General features: G+C 50.4%; 1 protein-coding gene across 2 annotated transcripts in view; it reads left to right on the top strand.

Annotated features, from left to right (window-relative positions):
- The window catches only part of NISCH (nischarin), a 57,264-nt gene that overhangs the window by 30,428 nt on the left and 1,353 nt on the right, over positions 1-25,483 (top strand). For both annotated transcript variants that reach the window (XM_018066741.1, XM_018066742.1), the window contains exons 16-20: positions 19,373-20,773; positions 22,707-23,091; positions 23,464-23,620; positions 24,087-24,215; positions 24,744-24,905. In XM_018066741.1, the coding sequence (XP_017922230.1) occupies positions 19,373-20,773; positions 22,707-23,091; positions 23,464-23,620; positions 24,087-24,215; positions 24,744-24,905 (2,234 nt within the window). The remainder of the gene's footprint in view (positions 1-19,372; positions 20,774-22,706; positions 23,092-23,463; positions 23,621-24,086; positions 24,216-24,743; positions 24,906-25,483) is intronic.

Genomic DNA, 25,483 nt, shown 5'->3' with positions numbered 1-25,483 from the left:
TTCACGTACTGTTAAAATTTGGCTTGATGGATTTCGAGCATTACCTTGCTAGCATGTGAAATGAGTGCAATTGTGCAATAATTTGAACTTTCCTTGGCATTGCCTTTCTTTGGAATTGGAATGAAAACTGACTTTGTCCAGTCTGTGGCCACCGCTGAGTTTTCCAAATTTGCTGGCATATTGAGTGCACTACTTTAACAGCGTCATCTTTTAGAATTTGAAATAGTTCAGCTGGAATTCCATCACCCCCACTAACTTTGTTTGTGGTAATGCTTCCTAAGGCCTGCTTGACTCTGCATTCCAGGACGTCTGGCTCTAGGTGAGTGGCCATACCGTTGTGGTTATCTGGGTCATTCAGGCCTCTCTTGCGTGTCTCTTCTGTACAGTAAGGTAACCCAGTTATACATATGTGCGCATTCTTTTTAAAGTTGCTTCCCGTCGTGGTTCTCCCAGGAGACTGGATCTAGTTCCCTGCAGAACACATTAGGACTCTGCTGTTCACCCATCCTTTTTGGCCTGAGCTGGGTCTTCGCTGCAGTGTGTGGGCTTTCTCTAGTTGCAGCTCTTGGTCTTGTTGCAGAGCACGGGGCTGTACTAAGTACTAAGTAGCTGAGGCTCACAGGCTCTCTAGTTGTTACCAGCTGGTTTAGTTGCCGTGTGTCACGTGCGATGTTAGTCCCCAACCAGGGATCTAACCTGCATTCCCTGCGTTGGAAGGCAGATTCTTGACCACTGGTCCACCAGGGACATTTGTGTTCATTGTAAACATCAGAGTTTGCATCTGCTAACCCGGAACTCCCTGTCTGTCTCCTCTTCCCCTCCCGCTTTGCAACTCAGAGTCTGTTCTCTGTGTCTGCGAGGCCGTTGTGTTGGCAGGTCTATCCGTGCCTTTCCCCCTCCCTGTTTCATTTTCTGTCTCTTCACCTGTCTGTCTCTACCCCTCTCACATCCCGCCCCTTTCTGTTTCGCTCCCTCTTGGTCTCTCTCTGCCTCTCTTTCTTGCTCTGTTTCCCTTCCTCCCTCTCTCTCTCGGTCTTGTCTCTCTCCTGGTCTGTCTCTGTGTCTCTCTGACCTCCACCACCGCTCTGCCTGCCTCCTTCCCTTTCCCTTTTTCTGTCTCCCTCTCTTTCTCTCTGTTCCTCTCTCTCCCTCTCTTCTCTCTGCTACACCCTCCCTCCTCCTCTCTCTCTCTGTCTAGGTCTCTCTCTGTCTGTGTCCCTCCCTGTCTCCCCCCCCCCGCCCTGCTCTGTTGCTCCCCTGTCTCTGCCTGACTCCTGTGCCTCCCTCCTCCTCTCTCTCTCTGTCTAGGTCTCTCTCTGTCTGTGTCCCTCCCTGTCTCCCTCCCCCGCCCCCCCCCTGCTCTCTGCGTCCCCTGTCTCTGCCTGACTCTGTGCCTCCCCTCCTCCTCCTCTCTCTCCTCTCTTCTCTCTGTTACACCCTCCCTCCTCCTCTCTCTCTCTTTTCTTTCTCTCTCTCGCCCTGTTGCCTCAGTGTCTCTTCCTCTTTGTTGTTTCTTTTTCCCGCCCCTCCCTCCTCCTCTCTTGGCCTCTCTCTCTCCTTCCCTCTCTCTTCCCTCTGTCCTTTTCTGTCTCCCCCCCCCCCCCCCATGCCTCTCCCCCCCCCCTCCCCTCTCTTCTTTCTGTCTCATCCTCTGCCTTTCTCTGTGCGTCTTTTCCCTCTTTCTCCCTCTCTGTCGGTCACGTTTCTCTCCCTGCATCTTTTTCTTTCTTTCTCACTCCCTATGTATGTCTTAGTCTCTCCCTAACTCTCCTGTTCTCTCTGTGTCTCTCTCTAATTCCTCCTTCCCTCCCGCCCTCTCTCAGTCTCTCTCCCTGTCTCTCGGTTTATCTTTCTCTCACTTCCTTCCCACGCCCCCCTCGCCCCCCCCCCACCCCCGTCCAGCCCTACCTCTCTTTTTCTCCCTTCATTTTCTCTCTGCCTTCTCTCTCCTTCTTCCCCCTTGTCCCTTTCTCCCTAGCTCCTTCCCTCCCTGCCTCTGTCGGTGTCTCCTTGCCTCCCTTTCTTCCTCTCTCTCCCACCTTCCTCTTTCTTTGTCTCCCGTTTTCTCTCTGGGTTCTTTCTCTGTGTCCTTCTCTTCTTCCTCCCTCTCTCTCTGTTTGCCATTTCACAGTCTGCATGTCAGTGATGTCATACGGCCTTTGGTCTTTCTGACTCACCTCACTCAGTGCGATGATCTCTCAGCGCATCCGTGTTGGCTTCAGGTGACATCGTTTTGTTCTGTTTTACGGCTGAGCAGCGCTCCGTGGTGTCCATGTACCACATCGTTATCCGTTCACCTGTCCGTGGGAATTTAAGCTGTTTCTGTGTCTTGGCTTCTGTGTGTTGTGCTGCGTGAACATAGGGGTGCATGTATCTTTCTGAATTAGTTTGTTTATTCATTTATGGCTGCGCTGGGTCTTTGTTGGCGCGGGTGGCCTTTCTCAAGCTGCAATCACGGGGCCCCTCTAGTTGTGTGTGGGGGCCCCTCTCTGGTTGTGTGTGGGGGCCCCTCTCTAGTTGTCGTGTGGTGGCCTCTCTTGCTCTGGAGCGTGGTCTCTAGGCCTCGTAGGTTTCCGCGGTTGCAGCAAGCAGGCTCAGTGGTGGAGGCGCACAGGCTCCGCACTGTGTGGACTTCAGCAGTTGGGAGGCGTGGGCCCAGTGTTGGCGGCATGTGGGCTCCGTAGTTGGGGCGCACGGGCTTAGTTGCCCTGTGGCATGTGGAATCCTCCCAGACCCGGGATCAAACCCAGGTTCCCTGCGCTGGCAGGCAGGTCTTAACAATTGGACCACCAGGAAGTCCTCTATGTATTTTTTTTATTTCTTCAATGATTTTTTGGTTATTTAGTAGCATGTTATTTAGCTTCCATGTGTTTTTGTGTTTTTCATAGTTTTTTCCCCCATAATTGATTTCTAATCTCATAGTGCTGTGGTTGGAAAAGATGTTTGATATGATTTCTATTTTCTTAAATTTAGTGAACCTTGATTTGTGACCCAAGATGTGATCTATCCTGGAGAATGTACTGTGTATACTTGAGAAGAAAGTGTATTCTGCCACTTTAGAGTAGAACATTCTGTCGGTATCAAGTCTATCTGGTCTGTTGTGTTATTTAAAGATTGTGTTTCCTTATTTATTTTGTGTCTGGGTGATCTGTCCAGTGGTGTAAGTTGGGTGGTAAATTCCCTTCTGTTTCTGTTACTGTCGATTTCCCCCTTTATGGCTCTTAGCATTTGCCTTATGCATTGAGTTGCTCCTGTGTTGGGCGAATAAACATTTATAATTGTTATACCTCCTTGTGAGATTGATCCCTTCATTATGTACTGGCCTTCCTTATCTCTTGTAACAGTCTTTATTTTAAAGTCTATTTTATCTGCTGTGAGTAATGGTATTCCATTTCATTTCCATTTGCATGGAATATATCTTTTTCCATCCCCTCTTTTTCAGTCTGTATATGACTGTAGGTCTGAAGTTGTTTCTTTTAAATAGTACAGGTCTTGTTTTTTCATCCATTTTGTCAATCTGTGTCTTGGTGGGAGCGTTTTATCCATTTTCATTGTAGGTAATTATTGATATGTATGTTTCTATTACCATTTTCTTAATTGCTTTGAATTTGTTTTTAATGGGTCCTTTCCTGTCTTTGTGTTTTCAGCCTAGAGAAGTTCTTTAAGCATTTGTCATAAACCCAATTGGGTAGTGCTGAATTCTCTTAGCTTTTGCTTGTCTGAAAGTTTTTTTTTTAACTTTTTTTTTTGGCTGTGTTCCTCATTATGTGGAATCTTGTTTCCTTGACCAGAAATCGAGCCCAGGCCCCATGCACTGGAAGCGTGTAGTTTTAATTGCCAGAGAAATCCCTTGTCTGTAAAGCTTTTGATTTATCCATTGAATCTGAATGATATCCTTGCCAGGTAGCCTAATCTTGGTTGTAGATTTATCCCTTTCATCATTTTAAATACACCTTGCCACTCCTGTCTGGCCTTCAGAATTTCTGCTGAAAAATCGGCTAATAACCTTACGGGGATTCCTTTGTATATTATTTGTTGCTTTTTGTTAAATTTAATTTTTGTTGCTTTGATTAATATGTGTCTCTGTATGTATCTTCTCCGATTTATCCTGTACGGGACTATCTGGACTTGGGTGCCTTTTTCCTGTGTTAGAAAAATTTTCAAGTATAATCTCTGCAAATATTTTCTCAGACCCTTTCTCTCCTTCCAGGACTCCTGCGATTTGAATGCTGGTGTGTTTAATGATGTCCCAGAGGTCTCTGAGACTGTCCTTATTTATTTTGATTCTTTTTTCTTCATTCTGCTCAACAGTTCCTTCGATCTTATTTTTTCTTCTGCTTTAGTTACTCTGCTCTCAGTTCCTTCCGGTGCATCTTTCACTTCAGTTCTGGCCGTTTCTCATCACTGTTTGTGTGCTCTTTAGCTCTTCTAGGTCCTTGTTGCACATTTCGGGCATTTTCTCGACCCATGCCTCCGTTGTCTTTCTGGGGTTTAGGATCAGCTTCACTGTCATTGCTCTCTGAATTCTTTTTCGGGTGTTTTGCCTGTTTCCTCTTCATTCATTTGGTCTTGTAGGTTTTTACATCGCTCCTTCGTCTGTATCGTATTTTTTGTCTCTCTCTCTGTTTTTCGGTGAGTGGGACTGTTTCTGTCTTGCTGGTTGCTTGGCCTGAGACGTCCAACCCTGCAGTTTGCAGGCGATGGGTGGAGCTGGGTCTCGGTGCTGAGAGGAGAACCTCAGGGAGAGCTCACGCTGATTAATATGCCTGGGGTCTGAGGGTCTCTGTTAGTCCAGGGATACAGACTCAGTGCATCCACCGCAGGAGCTCAAGCCTGATCCCTGACCTGGGAACCATGACCCCGCAGGTCACAAAGTGCTGCCCTCCCCCACCCCACCCCCCAAAAAAGGCAACAGACAAGGAGCAGACAGTAAAAAGGAATAAAAAATAAAACTAGAAAATATGTTAGAAAAAATAAAAGTGCAACAACAACAAAGCTAAACAGAATCACAGTAGCAGCCCCCATCCCGCCTCTGCTTTTCCTCCCTCCCTCCTTCCCCCACCACATCCTACCTGCTTGCATGGAGGCTCCTCCAGTCCCCATAGGCGTCTGGGGTCCCCCGCCAGCACCTGGTTGGTGCCGCTGTGTTGCTGCTGCCACTGTGTTAGGAGACGCCCATTCCTTGTCCTGTTACCCCACCATCCGTGCCTCGCCTCTGGCTTCCGCTTTTGCTCCCAGTACTCCCCAGTCTCCCCCCCGCCCCCCGCCGCCTTTTAAACATGGGACTTTGTGTATTGCCTGAGCTGGGCCTCCATTGCAGTGTGTGGGCTCTCTCTGGTTGCAGCTCTCGGTCTTCTCTTGCTGTGCAGCACGGGCTCTGGAGCGCGTGGACTCAGTAGTTGCGGCTCGAAACTCTTGCTGTCACGAGCTGGTTTAGTTGCCATGTGGGATGTTAGTTCCCCAACCAGGGGTCCAAGCCGCGTCGCCTGCCTTGGAAGGCAGATTCATAACCATTAAGCCACCAGGGACGTTCCTATTCGTTGTAAATATCAGAGTTTGCCTCTACTAACCCAGAACTGCCCGTCCATCCCTTCCTTCGCTCCCCCTTGGCAACTCAATCTGTTCTGTCTGTGAGGCTGTTTCTTAGGTAGGTTCATTTGTGCCCTGGTCTTTTCCCAGCCTTCTTTCATTGTCTTTCTCTTGCCCTGTCTCTCTCCCCGCCACCTTGCCTCTCTTTCCCTCTCCCCCGGCACCGCCCCCTCACTGCCTCTCTTTCTCTCCCTTTCTCTCCCTGCCTGCCCCCTTCTCTTGTGATCTGTCTCTCTGAATCTCTCTCTCCCCCTCCTCCTTTCAGCCTTTCTCTCCCTCCCAGCCTCTCTGTATGTCTGTCCTCCTCTGTGTCTCTCTTCCGCTTGCTCTCTTGGCCTTTCTCTGTCTCCTGGTCTCTTTCTCTTTCCCTTTATCCCTTTCTCTCTCTCTTTCTCCCTTCTTTCCGCCCTGTCTCTTTCCCTCACTCTCTGTTTCTCCCTCCCTCTTTCCCTTTGCCTCCGTCCCTCTCTTTGCCTCCCCTGCTCCCTGGAGTTGGTCCCTCTTTCTTGCTCTGCCTCTTTCCGCCTCCCAGTCACTCTCTGTTTCTCCCCTGCCCGCCCCCCACCGCCCACAACACACACTCTCTTGGTCTCTCTCTCTCTTTCTCCCTCCCTTTTTCTTTCTCTCCCTCTCTCTCCCCCACTTCACACCCTTTTTTCTTTTTTTCTCTCTCCCGTCACTGTGTCTCCTCCCTCCCGCCCACTCTCTTGGTCTCTCCCTGTCTGTTTCCTTCTTTCTCTGTCTCCCTCCCTCCCTGTCTCTGGATCTCTCTCTGTATCCCCCTCTGTCTCCCCTCCCTCTTCCTTGGTGTCTCTCCTCCCGCTCCCTATTCCCTGTCTGTCTGTCTGTCTCTGTCCCTCCGGCTTAGCCTCTTTCCCTGTCTCTGTGTCTGTCTCCTGCTCTTTCCCCACCCTGTTTCCCTCGTGTCTCTCCTGTCTCTCTGCCTTACCCCTTTGGTCTTTCTCTGCCTCTGTCTCACCCTGTCTCTCCTCCCTCTCCTCTTTCTTTCGGTCTCTTTCTCCCTCTCTCTCTCCGTCTTTCTCCCTCCCAGTCTCTCTCAGCCTCTTTCTCAGAGTTCTCTCCGTGTCTCTTTCTCCCTCCCTCTCAGTTTCTGTCCTTCTCCCTCCTTTTTTCCCCCGTCTCTCTCTCTCTTTTTCTCCCTCCCACTCTCGGTCTCTCTTTCTCTGTGTATCTTTCTTCCTGTCTCTTTCTCTTTCATTTCTCTCTCTCCGCCTTCAAACCTCCTTCCTCCCAACCTCTCTCTGTCACTCTGTTTCTCCCTCCCTCCTACTCTGCCTCTCTCCCTCTCTCCTCCTCGCTCTCCTCCTCGCTCTCCCCACCCCTTTCTTTCTCTCTCTCCCTCTCCCCATCTCTTCCTCCCTTCTTCCCTCTCTTTTCCCCTCTCCTTCCCTCCCCATGTCTCCCTCCCTCTCTCTCCCCTCCCCCTTTCTCGGCCCCCTTCCCTCTTTTCTTTTCTGTCTCTGGTCTCTCTGTCTCCCGTATCCTCTCTCCTGATTTGCCTCTGACTGCGTGTCTCTCTTTGATTTAGGTCCTACCTAAATGGCCTGCAGTGGTTTTCCTTACTTTCCGCAATTTGAGCCTCGATTTTGCAATAAGGATGGTCTGAGCCACAGTCCAGGTCTTGTTTTTGCTGACTGAATAGAGCTCCTCCATCTTCAGCTGCAAGAATATAATCAACTTGATTTCTCTATTGGTCCTCGGGTGATATCCATGTGTAGAGTCTTCTCTTCTGCTGCTGGAAGAGGGTGTTTGCTATGGCCACTGCATTCTCTTGGCAAAACTTTGTTAGCCTTTGCCCTGCTTTATTTTGTACTTCAAGGCCAAACTTGCCTGTTACTCCAGGTATCTCTTGACTTCTATTTTGCATTCCAGTCCTCTGTGCTGAGTAGCACATCTTTTTTGGTGTTAGTTCTAAAAGGTCTTGTAGGTCTTCATAGAACTGTTCAACTTCAGCTTCTTCAGCATTACTGGTTGGATCCATAGGCTTGGATTACTGTGATATTGAATGGTTTGCCTTGGAAACAAAGAGAGATCATTCTGCGGTTTTTGAGATTGCTCTCAAGTACTGCATTTTGGATTCTTGACTCTGAGGACTATGCCATTTCTTCCGAGGGATTCTTGTCCATGTAGTAGGTCCAGTGGTCATCTGAATTAAATTCACCCACTCCAGTTCACTTTAGTTCACTGATTCCTAACATGTCAATGAGAATCTCCGGGGAATCTGACTTTGAAGGTCAGCGGGATTTGATTACAGAACTTCCACAGGACTGGGAAAACAGAGACTCTTGGAGGGCACAAACAAAACTTTGTGAGCCCCAGAACCCAGGAGAAAGGAGCATTGACCCCACAACAGACTGAACCAGACTTGCCTGTGACTGTCTGGGAGTCTTTGGCAGAGGCGTGGGTCGACAGTGGCCCTTCTCTCGGGGTCAGCAGCTCTTCTGGGAGGTGTGCTGGTATAAGTTCTTTTGGAAGAGGTCTCCATTACCCTACAGGGCGAGAGCACAGTCCCACCTATCAGCAGGAAATTGGATTAAAGATTTACTGAACAAGTCACGATGGTGTGATCACTCACCTAGAGCCAGACATCCTGGAATGTGAAGTCAGGTGGGCCTTAGGAAGCATCACTACAAACAAAGCTAGTGGAGGTGATGGAATTCCAGTTGAGCTATTTCAAATCCTGAAAGATGATGCTGTGAAAGTGCTGCACTCAATATGCCAGCAAATTTGGAAAATTCAGCAGTGGCCACAGTACTGGGAAAGGTCAGTTTTCATTCTAATCTCAAAGAAATGCAATGCCAAAGGATGCTCAAACTGCCGCACAATTGTACTCATCTCACATGCTAGTAAAGTAACGCTCAAAATTATCCAAGCCAGGCTTCAACAATACGTGAACCGTGAACTCCCAGATGTTCAAGCTGGTTTTAGAAAAGGCAGAGGAACCAGAGATCAAATTGCTAACATCCGCTGGATCATGGAAAAAGCAAGAGAGTTCCAGAAAAACATCTATTTCTGCTTTATTGACCATGCCAAAGCCTTTGACTGTGTGGATCACAATAAACTGTGGAAAATTCTGAAAGAGATGGAAATACCAGACCACCTGACCTGCCTCTTGAGAAACCTATATGCAGGTCAGGAAGCAGCAGTTCGAACTGGACATGGAATAGCAGACTAGTTCCAAATAGGAAAAGGAGTACGTCAAGGCTGTATATTGTCACCCTGCTTATTTAACTTATGTGCAGAGTACATCATGATAAACGCTGGGCTAGAAGAAGCACAAGCTGGAATCAAGATGGCCGGGAGAAATATCAATAACCTCAGATATGCAGATGACCCCACTCTTATGGCAGAAAGTGAAGAGGAACTAAAAAGCCTCTTGATGAAAGTGAAAGAGGAGAGTGGAAAAGTTGGCTTAAAGCTCAACATTCAGAAAACGAAGATCATGGCATCTGGTCCCATCACTTCATGGGAAATAGATGGGGAAACAGTGGAAACAGTGTCAGACTTTATTTTTGGGGGCTCCAAAATCACTGCAGATGGTGACTGCAGCCATGAAATTAAAAGACGCTTACTCTTTGGAAGAAAAATTATGACCAACCTAGATAGCATATTCAAAAGCAGAGACATCACTTTGCCGACTAAGGTCCGTCTAGTCAAGGCTATGGTTTTTGCAGTGGTCATGTATGGATGTGAGAGTTGGACAGTGAAGAAAGCTGAGCGCCGAAGAATTGATGCTTTTGAACTGTGGTGTTGGGAGAAGACTCTTGAGAGTCCCTTGGACTGCAAGGAGATCCAACCAGTCCATTCTGAAGGAAATCAGCCCTGGGATTTCTTTGGAGGGAATGATGCTGAAGCTGAAACTCCAGTCCTTTGGCCACCTCATGCGAAGAGTTGACTCATTGGAAAAGACTGATGCTGGGAGGGATTGGGGGCAGGAGGAGAAGGGGACGACAGAGGATGAGATCGCTGGATGGCATCACCGACTCGATGGACGTGAGTCTGAGTGAACTCTGGGAGTTGGTGATGGACAGGGAGGCCTGGCGTGCTGCGATGCATGTGGTCACAAAGAGTCGGACACGACTGAGCAACTGAACTGAATAATAAGTGATGTTGAGCATCTTTTCATGTGCCTCTTGGCCATCTGTATGTCTTCTTTGGAGAGATGTCAGTTTAGGTCTTTGCCTGTAGTTTGGTTTTTTGTTTGATATGAGCTTATGAGCTATTTCTATATTTTGGAGATATACATAGTGAAGAAATTCAGAAAGAGAGAAATAAAGATGATTTATTAATACGTACATGTGGAATCTGGAAAAATGGTACAGATGAACTGACTTGTAGGGCAGGAATGAGACAGAATGGACTTGTGGACACGGGTGGGGGTGGCGCGAGGGTGTGCGAAGTAGAGCGGGAGGTTAGGAGCCACGCACGTGCCCTGCCATGTGCAGAGCGCTAACGCGAACCTGCTCTGTAGCCCTGGAAACTCAGGTTGGTGCTCTGTGATGACCTAGATGCCTGGGGTGGGGATGAGGGTGTGAGGGAGGTCAAAGAGGAGAAGGAGGATATTTGTATACATATAACTGTATTCATTGTATAGCAGAAACTAACACAATATTGGAAAGTAACTACACTCAAAAGTTTTTTCTGATCTTTCATTAATTTTGTATCCTGCAGATTTTCCAGATTCAGTGATGAGCTCTCATAGTCTTCTGATAGTGTCTTTGGATTTTTTGTGTATCTGCAAACAGTGACAATTTTACGTTCTTGTTCTAGTTTGGATTTTTTATTTCATTTTGTTTTCTGGTTGCTGAGACTAGACTCTCCAGAACTGTGTTGAATAAGTGGCGGAAGTAAACATCGGGAGGTCTTGGAGGATATGTTTTGAGTTTTTCACCTTTGAGAATGATGCTGTATGTAGCCTTAATATGGTGAGGTAGATTCCCTCTGTGCCCACTTTCTGGAGAGTTTTTTTTTTTTTAATTGTAAATGGGTGTTGGATTTTGTCAAAAGCTTTTTCTGCATCAATTAAGATGATCGTATGGTTTTAATTCTTCAGTTTGTTAATGTGGTGTATCACATTCATTGACTTGTATTGAAAAATCTTAGCGTCCCTGGGGTAAATCCCACTTGATCCTGGTGTATGAACCTTTTACTGTGTTATTGCTAGTGTCTTATTGGGACTTTTTGTGTCCGTGTTGAGTGACATTGGCCCGTAATCTTTCTTCTCTGTCTTTAGCATGTATTTGGCCGCATGGCGTCTTAGTTGCAGCATGCAGGGTCTTCCGTTGTGGCACATGGGCGCTCTAGCTGTGGTGTGCAGGCTCCAGAGCATGCAGGCTCGGCCGTTTCAGTGTGTGTGGTTCAGTTGCTCTGCGGTGTTGGGATCTTAGTTCCCCTGCCAAGGATCAAACCTGTGTCATCTGCATCGCAAGGTGGATTTGTAATCTCTGGACCACCAGGGAAGTTTTGTCATTTTCATTTTTATATCTTTGGTTTTGGTATCAGGGTGATCGTGGCCTCATAGAATGAGCTTGGGAGTATTCCTGCTTTGGCAGTTTTTTGGAAGGATAGGTGTCAAGTGTTGTCTAAATGCTTGATAGCATTCATCTGTGAGGCCATCTGGTCCTGGACTTCTGTTGGGAGTTTTTGAATCACAGTTTCAGAACTTGTGATTGGTCTGTTCATGTCTTCTGTTCCTTCCTGGTTCAGTCTCTAAGAATTTGTCTGTTTCTTGTAGATTGTCCATTTTATTGGCATATAGCTGCTTGTAGTAGTCTGGTACCCTTTGTACGTCCGCGGTGTCAGTTGTAACTTGCCCTTTTTCATTCCTAGTTTTGTTAATAATTAATCTTTGGTTGTGCTGTTTCTTTGTGGCTGCACACCGTCTTTCTGCTTACGGTGAGGCAGGCCCAGTCTTCGTTGCAGTGTGTGGGCGTCCGTTGCAGTGGCTCTCGCATAGCTCAGGCCCTGGGCACATGGGTTTCAGAAGGTGCAGCCCGGGGACGCGACAGCTGTGGCCCTCGGCCCTGGAGTGTGTGCTGGCTTCAGCATTTGCTGCTCTTGGGCTCAGTGGTTGCGGTGGGTGGGCTTGGTTGCTCCATGGCGTGTGAGATCTTCCTGGACAAGGGATCACACCAGTGTCCCCTTGCATTGGCAGGTGAATTTTCATGCATTGTACACCAGGGAAGTCCCTGTTTCTAATTTTCTTGATTTGAGCCCTCTTTGCTGTTTTTTCCCTTTGAGTCTAAAGCTTTGTCAGTTTTGTTCATCTTTTTATAGGACCAGTTTTGATTTTCCTTGACCTTTTCTATTGTTTTCTTCATCTTTGTATCATTTATTTCTGCTCTGGTCATTGTGATTTCTTTCCTTCTGCTAACATTGGGGTTGACTTGTTCTTTCTCTGGTTCATTTGCGGGTGTGTGTGTGTGCGCTTGACTGCACTGGGTGTTTGCTCTGTGTAGGCTTTCTCTAGTAGGGAGTGGGGGTTACTGTGCAGTGGCGGCACACGGGTTTCTCACTGAGGTGGCTTCTCCTGTTGCAGAGCACGGGCCTTGGAGCACAGGCTCAAAAGCTGTGGCATGTGGGCTTAATAGCTCTGTGGCGTGGGGATCTTCCCAGACCAGGGATTGAACCCATGTCCCCTGCGTTTGGCACGTGGGTTCGCAGCCACTGGACCGCAAGGGGAGTCCCACAGCCAGGTGTTAGTTTGAGATTTTCTCTTGTGTCCTGAGCTCAGATCGCGTTGCTTCAGCTTCTCTCTCAGACCTGCTTTGGCTGCATCCCATGGGCTTCGGATCGTCACGTTTCCATCGTCATTTGTCTCTAGGTATCTTTTTATTTCCTTTTCAGTATCCTCGGTGATGCATCGGTCGTTGAGTAACGTATCATTCAGCCTCCATATATTTGTGGGGTTTTGCCGTTTTTTTCTTGTATCTGATTTCTGATCTTATAACATTGTGGTCGGAAATGATACCTGATAAGTTTTCTTAACTTTACTGAGGCTTGATTTATGGCCAAAGATAAGGTCTGTCCTGGGGGATGTTCCCTGTGCACTTGAAGAAAGTGTATTTTGCTGCTTCTAATGGAATGCTCCATAAACATGAGCAAGTCCATCTGGTCTATTGTATCCTCAATGCTTATGTGTCCTTATTGATTTTCTGTCTGGATGTCCATTGGTGTAAGTGGAGATTAAAGTTCCATGCTAGTACTTTTTTTCTTTTTTTTCCTTAATATATAATTACATTTTATTGAAGTATAGTTGACTTAACAGTGTTTCAGGTGCAAAGCAAGGTGATTCAGTTATACATATACAAATAGATTATTTTTGACATTATTTCCCATTATAGGTTATTGCAAGATCTTGGCTGTAGCTCCCTGTGATGCACAGTAAAGCTTTGTTGCTTTTGCCTATTTTTAATTAACAGTCTAATTAAATTAATGGGGAACTCCAAGAGGGTTTATGCCTAGGGGTACCTTGCTGGCCTTCTGCTGCTGGTGCCCCGTTCCTGTGCTGAGCCTCTGCCCAGCTGCGCCTCCATAGTAGTCCCTCTAATACTAGCAGGTAGTTTGGTTTAGTCTTCCTGTGGGGTCACTGCCCCTTTCCTCTCCATGTATGAAAGGTTTTGTTTGTGCCCTCCAAGACTGGAGTCTGTGTTTCCCCAGTCCTGTGGAAGTCTTGTAATCAGATTTCACTGACCTTCAAGGCCAGATTCCGTGGGGAGTACGATTTCTTTGTCGGACCCCCGGGCTGGGAAGCCTGATGTGGGGTTCGGAGCCTTTGAAACAGTGGGAGGACTTCTTTGGTACTGTTCTGTAGGTTTTGGGTCACCCACCTGGTGGGTACGGGATTAGGTTTCACCCTGATTGTGCCCTGCTGCCATCTCTCTGCGTCTTCCTCTCTGGTTTTGGATGTGGGGCATCTTTTCTGGTGGTTTCCAGCATCCTCCTGTCAGTGGTTGCTCGGCATCTAGCTGCGATTTTTTTGTGCTCTCGCAGGAGGGCATGATGCCCTTCTACTCTGCTACCTTGAACTGGAAACGGACTTTTCCATTTTTAAAAGAGCTGCTTTAAAAAAAAAATGAGGTGGGTGAGTTAGTCTCCAAAGCCTCGACTGTTTACTCTGATTTTTACAGAAGAGGTTTCCCAACTGCATTTTATATATCCTTTTTCATAAGGGCATTAGAGGCCAAGAGGTGCTACATAACAAGTATGGCCTTGTTAGTTAGTTATCTATTTTAAAAAGAAAAAAAAAACTCTCTAGAAAGTGGGCACGGAGGGAATCTACCTCAACATAACAAAGACCGCATACAACAAACCCACAATTAACATCATTCTCAAAGGTGAAAACTCGAAACATATCCTCCAAGATCTCCTGATGTCCACTCTTGCCAATTTGACCGAACATAGATCTGGAGAGTGTAGTCACAGCAATCAAAGAAGAAAAAAAAATAAATCCAAATTGAAAAGAGAAAGTAATACTGTCACTGTTTGCAGATACACAGAAAATCCTACAGACGCTACCAGAAAACTACGAGAGCTCATCAATGAATCTGGTTAATTTGCAGGACACAAAATTGATACACAGAAATCTCTTGCATTCCTACACAGTAACAATGAAAGATCAGAAAAAAATTTCACTGGAGTATAACTGCTTCACAACGTTGTGTTAGTTGCTGCTGTGGAATGAATGAATCAGTTGTATGTATCCATATATCCTCTTCCTCATGGAAGATATATAGTAGTGTGTTTCTGTCAATCCCAAACTCCTAATTTATCCCTCTTCCCCATTTCCCCCTGGTAACTGTAAGTTTGTTTTCTACATCTGTGACTCTTTTATAAATAAGTTCATTTGTACCATTATTTTTTTAGATTCCACATAGTGATATGTGATATTAGTCCTTATCTGACTTCGTTCAGTATGACAATCTCTAGACCCACCCTACTGGGGCAAGTGGCATCATTTCATTCCTTTTTTTGGCTGAGTAGTATTCTGTTCTTCACCTGTCAGTGATGTTCAGGTTTGTTTAGTCGACATTTAGGTTTCTTACATGTCTTGGCTCTTGTAAACAGTGCTGCAGTGAACATCGGGGTAACTGTTACCTTTTTGAATTAAGTCTTTCTCTGGATATAGGTCCAGAAGTGGGATTGTTGGATCATGTAGTAGGTCTGTATTTACTTTGTTAAGGAACCTCTGTACCATTCTCCATAATGGTTGTGACAATTTATATTCCTACTAACAATGTAGGAGGGTTCCCTTTTCTCCATACCCTCACAAGCATTTATTTTTTAGAGACTTTTTTTTTTAAGAGATATAGTTTTAAAATATTTTGTTTGTTTATTTGGTTGCCCAGGTCTTAGTTGTGGAATTCAGGACGTTCGATCTTTGTTGCAGCATGTGGGCCCCTCAGGTGCAGCACAGGGGAGTGTGCTTGTGTGTTTGTGTGTGAGTGACTGTGAGTGTTCTGGGTCTTTGCTGTGCACAGGCTTTCTCTAGTTCCTTCAGGGGGGGTGTGTGTGTGTGTGTGAGTGACTGTGACTGTTCTGCATCTTTGCTGTGCACAGGCTTTCTCTAGTTCCCTTAGGCGGGGTGGTGTGTGTGTGAGTGACTGTGACTGTTCTGGGTCTTTGCTGTGCACAGGCTTTCTCTAGTTCCTTCAGGGTGTGTGTGTGTGTGTGTGTGAGTGACTGTGACTGTTCTGCATCTTTGCTGTGCACAGGCTTTCTCTAGTTCCCTTAGGCGGGGTGGTGTGTGTGTGAATGACTGTGACTGTTCTGGGTCTTTGCTGTGCACAGCCTTTCTCTAGTTCCTTTAGGGGTATGTGTGTGTGTGTGTGAGTGACTGTGACTGTTCTGGGTCTTTGCTGTGCACAGGCTTTCTCCAGTTTCTTTGGAGGGGGGGTGTGTGTGAGTGACTGTGACTGTTCTGGGTCTTTGCTGTGCACAGCCTTTCTCTAGTTCCTTTGTGGGGGGGTGTGTGTGAGTGACTGTGAGTGTTCTGGGTCTTTGCTGTGCACAGGCTTTCTCTAGTTCCTTTGGGGTGTGTGTGTGTAAGTGACTGTTCTGGGTCTTGCTATGCACAAGCTCTCTCGAGGTCCTTTGGGGTGTGTGTGTGAGTGACTGTGAGTGTTCTGGGTCTTTGCTGTGCACAGGCTTTCTCTAGTTCCTTTGGGGTGTGTGTGTGTAAGTGACTGTTCTGGGTCTTGCTATGCACAAGCTCTCTCGAGGTCCTTTGGGGTGTGTGTGTGAGTGACTGTGAGTGTTCTGGGTCTTGCTGTGCACAGGCTTTCTCTAGTTGCAGTGAGTGGGGATTACTCTAATTGCAACGCATGGGCTCCCATCCCTGTGGCCTCTCTTGTTGGGGCGCATGGGTTCTAGGGCTCAGGCTCAGTAGTTGCAGCACACAGGCTTGGTTGCTCTGTGGCATGTGAGATCTTCCTGGACCAGCGATTGAACCCATGTCCGCTGCGCTGGTAGGTGGGTTGTTCACCATTGGACCCCCAGGGAAGTCCCACAGTTAGGTTGTTTGAGATTTTTCTTGTGTCCTGGGGTAAGATTGTATTGCTGTCAACTTCCCTCTTAGAACCTCTTTAGCTGCATCCCACAGGTTTTGGATTGTCATGTTTCACTGTCATTTGTCTCTAGGTGTTCTTTATTTCCTGTTTGATTTCTTCAGTGATCCATCGGCCATTTCATTACATTGTTTAACCTCCATATGTTTGTGGGGTTTTTCAGTTTTTTTTTTTTCTTGTATTTGATTTATAATCTTACAGCATTGTGGTTGGAAAAGATGCTTGATGTGATTTCAGTTTTCTTGAATTTACTGAGGCTTGATTTGTGGCCAGAGATACAGTCTGTCCTGCAGAATGTTCTATGTGTGCTTGAAAAAAAGTCCGTGCTCTTTTCGAATGGAATGCCCTATAAATATTAGTTAAGTCGATCTAGTCTAATGTGTCTTTAGGGCTGGTGTTTCCTTTTTTTTTTGGTGTTTCTTTATTGATTTTCTGTTTGGATGATCTGTCCGTTGAGTTCCCTGCTGTTATCGTATCACTGTTGATTTCCCCCTTCTTCACCATCTGAGCCGCCAGGGAAGCCCCTATGACCGTTAGTGTTTATGTTTATATTGAGGTGCTCCCGTGCCGGGTACATGCATGTACTTGAAAGTGTTGTATCTTCTTCTTGAATTGATCCCTTGATCATTATGTAGTGTCCGTCCTTGTCTTTTTAATATTTATGTATTTACTTGGCTACGCCATCCCTTAGTTACAGCACATGGAACCTTTGATCTTTGTTGTCGTCTGTGTGATCTTTAGTTGCAGCATACGAACTCTGTCTGTTGGCTCTAACTCCCTGACCAGGGATCGAACCCCAGCCCCCTGTGCTGAGAGCGCAGAGTGTTAGCCACTTGACCACCAGGGGAATCCCATTTCCTTATCTCTTGTAACAGTCGTTATTTTAAGGTCTGTTTTGTCTGATATGTATACTGCTGTTTCAGCTTTCTTTTGATTTCCATTTGCATGAAATATCTTTTTTTATCCCCTCGCTTTCAGTCTATATTAAGTCTGAAGGGGGTCTCTTGTAGACAGCATATATATGGCTCTTGTTTTGTATCCATTCAGCCAGTCTGCCTTTTGTTTGGAGCATTTATTTAATCTACATTTTCCATCTAAGGTCATTATTGATAATACTTGTTCCTGTTGCCATTTTCCTAATCGATGAGGATTTGTTTTTGTTGGTCTTCCTTCGTTCTTTTGTGCTTCGATGACTGTCTTCAGTGTGGTGTTTGAGTTGCCGTTTGCTTTGTTGTTCGTATGTCTGTTACAGGCTTTGGTTTGCAGTTCCCGTGAGGTTTGGGTTCTTCCTTGTCTCTACTTTGGCTTGTGGCCGCCTGGCTGTGGCACGTGGGGACTTTCGCTGTGGCGCTCAGGCTCAGTCGCCGTGTGGAATGTGGGATCCTAGTTCCCCGAGGAGGGGTCAAACCCGAGGCCCCTGCACTGCAAGGCCGATTCTTAACCATTGGACCACCAGGAAGTCCCTGTTGAGATTTTGCTCTAGCGGTCTTTACGCAAGGTTGTGTTAAGGTGCTGGTTTCTTGATTTCAAGTGTGATTCTGATTTCCTGTATTTGTACTCCCCTCGTGGTTGCTGATTTTGATATGATAGTTGTGTGTGGGTGGTTTCCTACTATTACTTTATGTTTGCCTTTATTGTTGAGCTTTCCCAGTTGTGCTTTTCTTGTTTCTAGCTTTGGCCTCTCCACCCCCACCTCCGATGGCGTGTGTGCACGCGCACGCACGTGTGCATGCTAAGTTGCTTTGGTTGTGTCCAGTTCTTTGCAACCCTGTGGACTGTAGCCTGCCAGGCTCCCCTGTCCATGGGATTCTCCAGGCAAGAATACTGGAGTGGGTTGCCACGCCCTCCTCCAGGGGATCTTCCCGACCCCGGGATGGAGCTCTGCATTGGCAGGTGTGTTCCTTACCATTTACCATCTGTCCCGCCCCCCAGCCCTGCCCCCAGAAGCTCCTTTAGCATTTGTTGTAAGGCTAGTTCGGTGGTGTTGTATTCTCTTACCTTTTGCTCATCTGTAAAGCTTTTGATTTCTCTGAATCTGAATGAAAGCCTTGCTGGGTGGAGTATTCTTGGGTGTAGGTTTATCCCTTTCGTCACTTTAAATATATTTTGCCACCCTCTTCTGGCTTGCAGTTTCTGCTGAAAAATCATCTGATAACTTTGTGGGGATTTCCTTGTGTGTTGTTTTACTTTTCCCTTTTAATATTTTTTTCTTTGTATTTGACTTTTGTCAATTTGACTAATCTGTGTTTTAGCATGTTCCTCCTTGGGTTTATCCTGTATGGAACTCTGCACTTCCTGGACTTGAGTGACTGTTTCCTTTCCCATTTTAGGGACGTTTTTGGCTATAATCTCTTTGCATATTTTCTCAGGCCCTTTCCCTGTCTCTCTTCTGCTGGGACCCTATGATGTGGATGTTGGTGTGTTTACTGTTGTCCCAGAGGCCTCTGAGACATTTCTCATTTCTCTTCATTCTTTGTACTTTACTCTGTCCTGAGGCAGCGATTTCCAGTATCTTTGTTCTGTGCTGTGGCCGTGATTTCCACTTCTCTGTCTTCCAGCTCACTCACGCATTCTTCTGCCTCAGTTATTCTGCGCTTGCCTTTTTTCTAGTGTATTTTTGGTTTCACTTATTGTATTGTTCATCTGTCTGTTCTTTTAACCTCTTCTCTTTGTTAAACATTTCTTGTACCCTCCTGGTCTGTACCTCCATTCTTTTCCTGAGATTTTGAATCATTTTTACTGTTACTACTCTGAATTCTTTCTCACGTAGATTGCCTGTCTCTGGAGGAGCTTGAATTTAAATGTGAAGGTCCTCAGACCCACCTGTTCCACTCCCTACCCCTCTCAAGGTCACTGGGTTCCCCTGAAGGAAACTGTTGTCTAGTTAGTCCACGGCCTTGAGCACTCACTGCCTCTGGGGCTTGTGGCAGTGTCTACAGGACTGCGACGTCTTCGTGACGTGGGCAGGACTGCACTGGGTGTCTGTGGTCTGAGGCCCTGGCAGTGTGGCTGTCCCAGCCTTCCAGCACTTCAGCTCCCTATCAGGGTGCTTGCTAGGAGCAGCCTTGACTGGTTAGGAGGCTTGTGAGACCCATGCATCGGTTCCTCAAGACCAGAGGGACAGCAGCAGAATCTGGATGTTGGGGGTGGGGGCATCCCAGCCCAGCACACGGCTGACCTGGCCTCTCCCCACACAGCCCCGAGCACGCGGAGCCGGAGGTCCAGGTGGTGCCTGGGTCCGGCCAGATCATCTTCCTGCCCTTCACCTGCATCGGCTACACCGCCACCAACCAGGACTTCATCCAGCGCCTGAGCACGCTCATCCGGCAGGCTATTGAGCGGCAGCTCCCTGCTTGGATCGAAGCCGCCAACCAGCGAGAGGAGGGCCAGGGAGGGCGGGGCGAGGAAGAGGAGGAGGAGGAGGACGTTGCTGAGAACCGCTACTTCGAAATGGGGCCCCCAGATGCAGAGGAAGAGGAAGAGGGTGGGCCAGGTGAGGAAGAGGAAGAAGAGGAGGAGGAGGAGGAGGAGGCGGAGGAGGAGCGCCTGGCTCTGGAGTGGGCACTGGGCGCAGACGAGGACTTCCTGCTGGAGCATATCCGCATCCTCAAGGTGCTCTGGTGCTTCCTGATCCACGTGCAGGGCAGCATCCGCCAGTTCGCCGCCTGCCTCGTGCTCACCGACTTCGGCATCGCCGTCTTCGAGATCCCGCACCAGGAGTCGCGGGGCAGCAGCCAGCACATCCTCTCCTCGCTGCGCTTCGTGTTCTGCTTCCCGCACGGCGACCTCACCGAGTTCGGCTTCCTCATGCCGGAGCTGTGCCTGGTGCTGAAGGTGCGGCACAGCGAGAACACGCTCTTCATCATCTCAGATGCCGCCCACCTGCACGAGTTCCACGCCGACCTGCGCGCCTGCTTCGCTCCGCAGCACATGGCCATGCTGTGTAGCCCTATGCTCTACGGCAGCCACACCAGCCTGCAGGAGTTCCTGCGCCAGCTGCTCACCTTCTACAAGGTGGCGGGCGGCTGCCAGGAGTGCAGCCAGGGCTGCTTCCCCGTCTACCTGGTCTACAGCGACAAGCGCATGGTGCAGACGGCCGCCGGGGACTACTCGGGCAACATCGAGTGGGCCAGCTGCACCCTCTGCTCGGCCGTGCGGCGCTCCTGCTGCGCGCCCTCCGAGGCCGTCAAGTCTGCCGCCATCCCCTACTGGCTGCTGCTCACGCCCCAGCACCTCAACGTCATCAAGGCCGACTTCAACCCCATGCCCAACCGGGGCACCCACAACTGCCGCAACCGCAACAGCTTCAAGCTCAGCCGTGTGCCGCTCTCCACTGTGCTGCTGGACCCCACGCGCAGCTGCACTCAGCCGCGGGGCGCCTTCGCGGACGGCCACGTGCTCGAGCTGCTCGTGGGCTACCGCTTCGTCACCGCCATCTTCGTGCTGCCCCACGAGAAGTTCCACTTCCTGCGCATCTACAACCAGCTGCGGGCCTCGCTGCAGGATCTGAAGACCGTGGTCATCGCCAAGACCCCTGCAACAGGGGCCGGGCCTCAGAGCCCCGTCGTGGATGGCCAGCCTGCCGAGGGCAGGGCTAGGTGAGACTGAGTGCGGGCTGCTGGGGGCCAGGGAGCAGGGGGCTGGCTGAGACCACCCCGCTCACCACACCCAAGCCTCTCACCCCCGTCAGCACTGCCCTTGGCTCCCTCGGCTTTGGTGCTGGGCTGCTGCTTATGTCCCAGGCTTCAGAAGAGGCCCTTCTCTGTGGAAGGACACTGGGCCTTGGCCCAGTTCTCTGCCATTTAGAGCCCTGCGTCGCTGGGCATCCAGGCTTCTGCTCCCACCTTGCCTGGCCCTCCCCGCTGGGCCCAAGCACGGCCTCTAGACATCACCCATGTACCCTTGCCCCTGGGCTCCCAGTCCCATGGTTGGCTTTCCGAGCTGGGCTGGGGGAGCTGCTGCTGGCACGGCCTGCCTCTGACCCCCAGCTTCAAGCCTTACCCTTTGGTGAGCCGTACACTCCTTCCTTCTTGGGAGGACCTGGCTTGCTCAGGGGCCCACTCTGTAATTTTGTGAATCCCAGACTTGTTGGCTGAGAGCAGCAAGGTCTGAGTGTGTAAGTGGGGTGGTCTCTCCCTGCAGAGCTCCTGCTCTTCCAGGGGAGACTGAGGCACAGAGAAGGAGGAACCCGCAGCCCTGTGCTCGTCCTCCTCACTTTTCCCTCCTTCCCCTGCTCCTGCTGCTGGGCCTGGCTCCCCTCGGAGCTGCCTGGGCTTGGGGTAGAGTGGCCTGTGAGGGGAACTGTGGTCACACTCGTGGTTCATGCCTGCCTTGGGCTCATGAGGGCCCCTGTGCCCTTCAGGGTGCCCCTTTCTCCTGTGGCTCCCCCAGCTTCATGTATGATGGGGCTTCCCCAGCTGGACAAGAAAGCCCTTCATTTGTTCCTGGTGGACAGTGGAGACCCTATCCTCACCCCAGCATTTCAGAGGCCCTGCCTTTTCCCTCCAGCCCAACCCCTCAACAGATGCTCCCAAAGGACATCCATCCTCTTCCTGGCTGAATCAGGGGCCCCTCATGCCCAGCTCAAGTCCTGTGCTGTCTGTAGAGACCCCTCATTCCTCTAGGTGCTGGGGAGCCTCTTGTGCCAGAGGTGGCCTCGCGAGGCTGTCTCTCTGTCTCCCTGCCCCCGTGATGGGGCTTCAGATGGTGACACCTTGTCTCTGTTTCCCTGCCACCCCCAAACCTGGCTGGACCTTGCCCACAGAGGGGACTGCATACAGAAAGCAGGCGCCCTGCTTCACCCCACCAGACGCGTGTCTGCCCCAGGCCAACAGGAGGAGAGCCTGGGAAGCTTGGGGGGATTTGGTCCTGTGCAAGATCAGGGCCCCAGGGACCTCTCTCAACAGACAGCTGTTCGATTGAGAGGACGGTATCCGGGACTCCCCACTGACACGAGCCTGGGCTTGTGGGTGTGTAGGCTGGTTGTGGGGGGCTCCCAACATGGACGAGGATTCTTTCTGAGCATTGTTGGACCTGGTGCTTAGAACAGTCGAGGGAAAATCCAGTGTGGCCACATGCAGTGATGGCCAAGGTGGGTGAGATCCTGGGACACCTGAGGAGGCCTCAAAGGCAGACTGAGGAAAGGTTGAGTTTTTGTTTCTCAACTCCACGTGCCCCAGGGTCCCAGCCCTGGGCACCCTGGTCCACACTCTGGACTCTGGAGTGGCATCGGTGATACTTTTACCACCTCTTCAGAATGATTTTTCAGCCCATGGGTCACATCTGTCTGTCTCAGCCTTGATCTGTCTTCCCTTCTCCCTCCCGTCTTCCCATCTCCCTCGCAAGAGAAGGGGCCTGGGCACCTTTCCCTTTGCTCTCACCATGAGGAACCGAGATGAAGTCCCCAGACGACTCCAGAGGTGGTGTGTGATGCGTGCAGTCCCCACATGCTGAGGTTTCACGTGGGCTAGGAGTCTGCATTTGGGGCCCACATGTTAATACGGTGTTTCTCGGGGGAATCGGGATATGTAGCAGTGACCAGAATCTCCAAGAAGCTCCAGCAGAGACTGCAGCCCCAGCCCTGGTGGAGGTCCCAGCTCTCACTCCAGGAGAGGCCTCAGCCCCAAGCCCAGCAAAGACCCCAGCTCCAGCGGAGGCCTCAGTGCCAGCTCTGGTTCCAGTGGAGGTCCCTGCGGAGGCTGAGGCCTCAGCAGAGATCCCAGCAGAGGCCTCAGCCTCAGTGGAGGCCCTGGCCCAAGCAGAGGCCCCTGCACAGTACCCAAGTGAGTCCCTGATCCGGTCCACGTCGGAGGACAATCAGATCCCATCACACCTGCCCGCCTGCCCATCTCTCCGGCACATCGCCAGCCTGCGTGGACGGGCCGTGGTCGAGTTCTTCCACAGCAGCATTGCCGAGGTAGGGCTGGCACACCCGTGGAGGAAGGTGGCTCTGCCTTGGGCTCAGCCTCAGGTTCTCAGGCTTCTCGATGCTGGCTTTTCCCCCAGCTTCAGCTCTTCACGGTTTTGAGGACCTGAGTAGGGAGGACCTGGCCAATTGGTCCCTCCATCACTGCCTCCTGCTGTGGCCATTCCTAGCTTTGGTCCCTGGGCAGACCCCCTGCAGACTGTCTCCCGCTCCTTGACGTGGTAGAGCCCCATGCCACCCCCGGGGCAGCAGGTCACCGGCCGGTGGGGCTGGCGTGAGCCCCCTTCCCAGAAGCCTGGGGGAGGAGCTGCATACCCTAGTCATGGGCTGTCCTGCAGCCCCAACTGGCCCCTCTGTGTCCAGGTGGAAAACGAGGAGCTGCGGCACCTCCTGTGGTCATCGGTGGTGTTCTACCAGACGCCAGGGCTCGAGGTGACAGCCTGCGTGCTGCTCTCTACCAAGGCCGTGTACTTCGTGCTGCACGACGGCCTCCGCCGCTACTTCTCAGAGCCACTGCAGGGTGGGCACTGGGGCTCGCGGGGACGGGAGGGCTTCTGTCTCTGGACCCCCGTGTGACCTGAGGAAGTAGCGGTTTGGCTGCACAGGGCTGAGACTGTCTTCTTGGAGGAAGAGGGGGTGATGTCAGCACTATCCTCCTGGAGCTGGCACAAGGGATGTGAGGCCAGGTGTGAACGCACCCAGCCAGGCCCGTGAGGGCCTGGGCAGCCTCTGCCCCTTGGGGCCTCGGTGGGTTCCTCAGCCAGTGGGCTGTCCTAGGACTCCTGGTGTATCCAGCACACCAGGCACGGCTCAGACTGTAGGACACATTTCCCCTGAGGTCTTGTGTGTCCAGAGGTGGTGGTGGCTCCTCGGCGGGCCAGGCCATCACGGGGACCCTTTCCTGCTCCAGGCAGCTGTGTCCCTGGGAGCCTTGTGCTCACCCAGCGTGGCCACCACCACATTCGGTCCCTTTCTCCCTCTCACAGATTTCTGGCATCAGAAAAACACCGACTACAACAACAGCCCCTTCCACATCTCTCAGTGCTTTGTTTTGAAACTCAGCGACCTGCAGGCAGTCAACGTTGGGCTTTTCGACCAGTATTTCCGGCTGACGGGTGAGTGCCCACTCTGCTTTGTCCTGTTTTGGGTGAAGGCCAGTGTCCCCAGCGGGCTTCCACCTTCATACGCGGATGCATTATTGCAGGCAGAGTTATCTCTCTGCTCACAGGCCAGTTCACCGGAGCGGGAGGAAGCCGCTTCAGGAACTGCTGAGAGAGCAGGACTCACCCCCAGGACTTTGAGCGGGAGGCCAGGGACCAAGGCGGCAAAGTGCTGGGCGGGCGGGCAGAGTGGGCCCAGGGCTCCCGGGCAGGATGTGTCTGACTCATACTTCCTGAAGAGAGAAAGCTAAGCTCTTTCCCTAATGCCTCTGTATCCCCTTCCAGAAAAATGTCACAGCCCTTCCGGCCTGAGAAGCGGCCGTCTCCCCGGGCCCCATGATGCGCCCCCCGTGTGCGTTCCTGGCCCCGGCTCTGTGGTTCTCAGGTCCAGCCTGACCTGCCGGAGACTAGAGAAGATGCAAGGACGGGGCCGGGGCCGGGGCAGCGGCGGCCTGCGGTCATGCCTGTCCCCTTCTCTCGCAGGCTCCTGCCCGGCGCAGGTGGTTACCTGCTTGACACGGGACAGCTACCTGACACACTGCTTCCTCCAGCACCTCATGGCTGTGCTCTCCTTGCTGGAACGCACACCCTCACCTGAGCCTGTGGACAAAGACTTCTATTCTGAGTTTGGAAACAAGACCACAGGTACCCCCACCCAGCTCAAGTCTCCTGGCCGACCCTGAGGGCTGTAGCAGGCCCCAGGACAGCGTCTCTATGCCACAGCAGCCCTCTGCTTCTAGCTCTCTTTTCCTGCTTAGTCAGCTCGTTTCCCATGGCTTTTTTTTTCTGGCTCTCGTGGATCTGTGTTACTGTGCGCAGGCTTTCCCTGGTTGTGAGCAGAGGCTCCTCTGTCCTGGTGTGTGGGCTGCCCATGCCGCGGCTCCTCTTGCTACGCAGCATGGGTGCTTGTTGCGTGGGCTTCCGTAGTGGCAGTGTGTGTGGGCTCAGTGATTGTGGCTCGTGGGCTCTAGAGCACAGGCTCTGTAGCCGTGGGCCCAGGCTCCCTGGAATCAATCTTCCTGAACCAGAGGTCGAACCAGTGTCCCTTGCATTATTGCAAAGCGGTTCCTGAACCACTGGACCACTGAGGAAGCCCTGCATGGACTTTTCCACGGCAGAGTCTCTGTCCCGGCAAACCCACAGCCATTCAGCAGGTGCATTTCGTGCCTGCCCTGCTCTGCGCTGCTGGCCTGAGGGTCTCAGGCTGAGCGGGGGGCGCTTGG

This window comes from Capra hircus, chromosome 22, assembly GCF_001704415.2.
Source record: "Capra hircus breed San Clemente chromosome 22, ASM170441v1, whole genome shotgun sequence".
NCBI lineage: Eukaryota > Metazoa > Chordata > Mammalia > Artiodactyla > Bovidae > Capra > Capra hircus.
The sequence above is the reverse complement of the archived record's forward strand: the minus strand, read 5'-3'. Positions and strand labels throughout refer to the sequence as shown.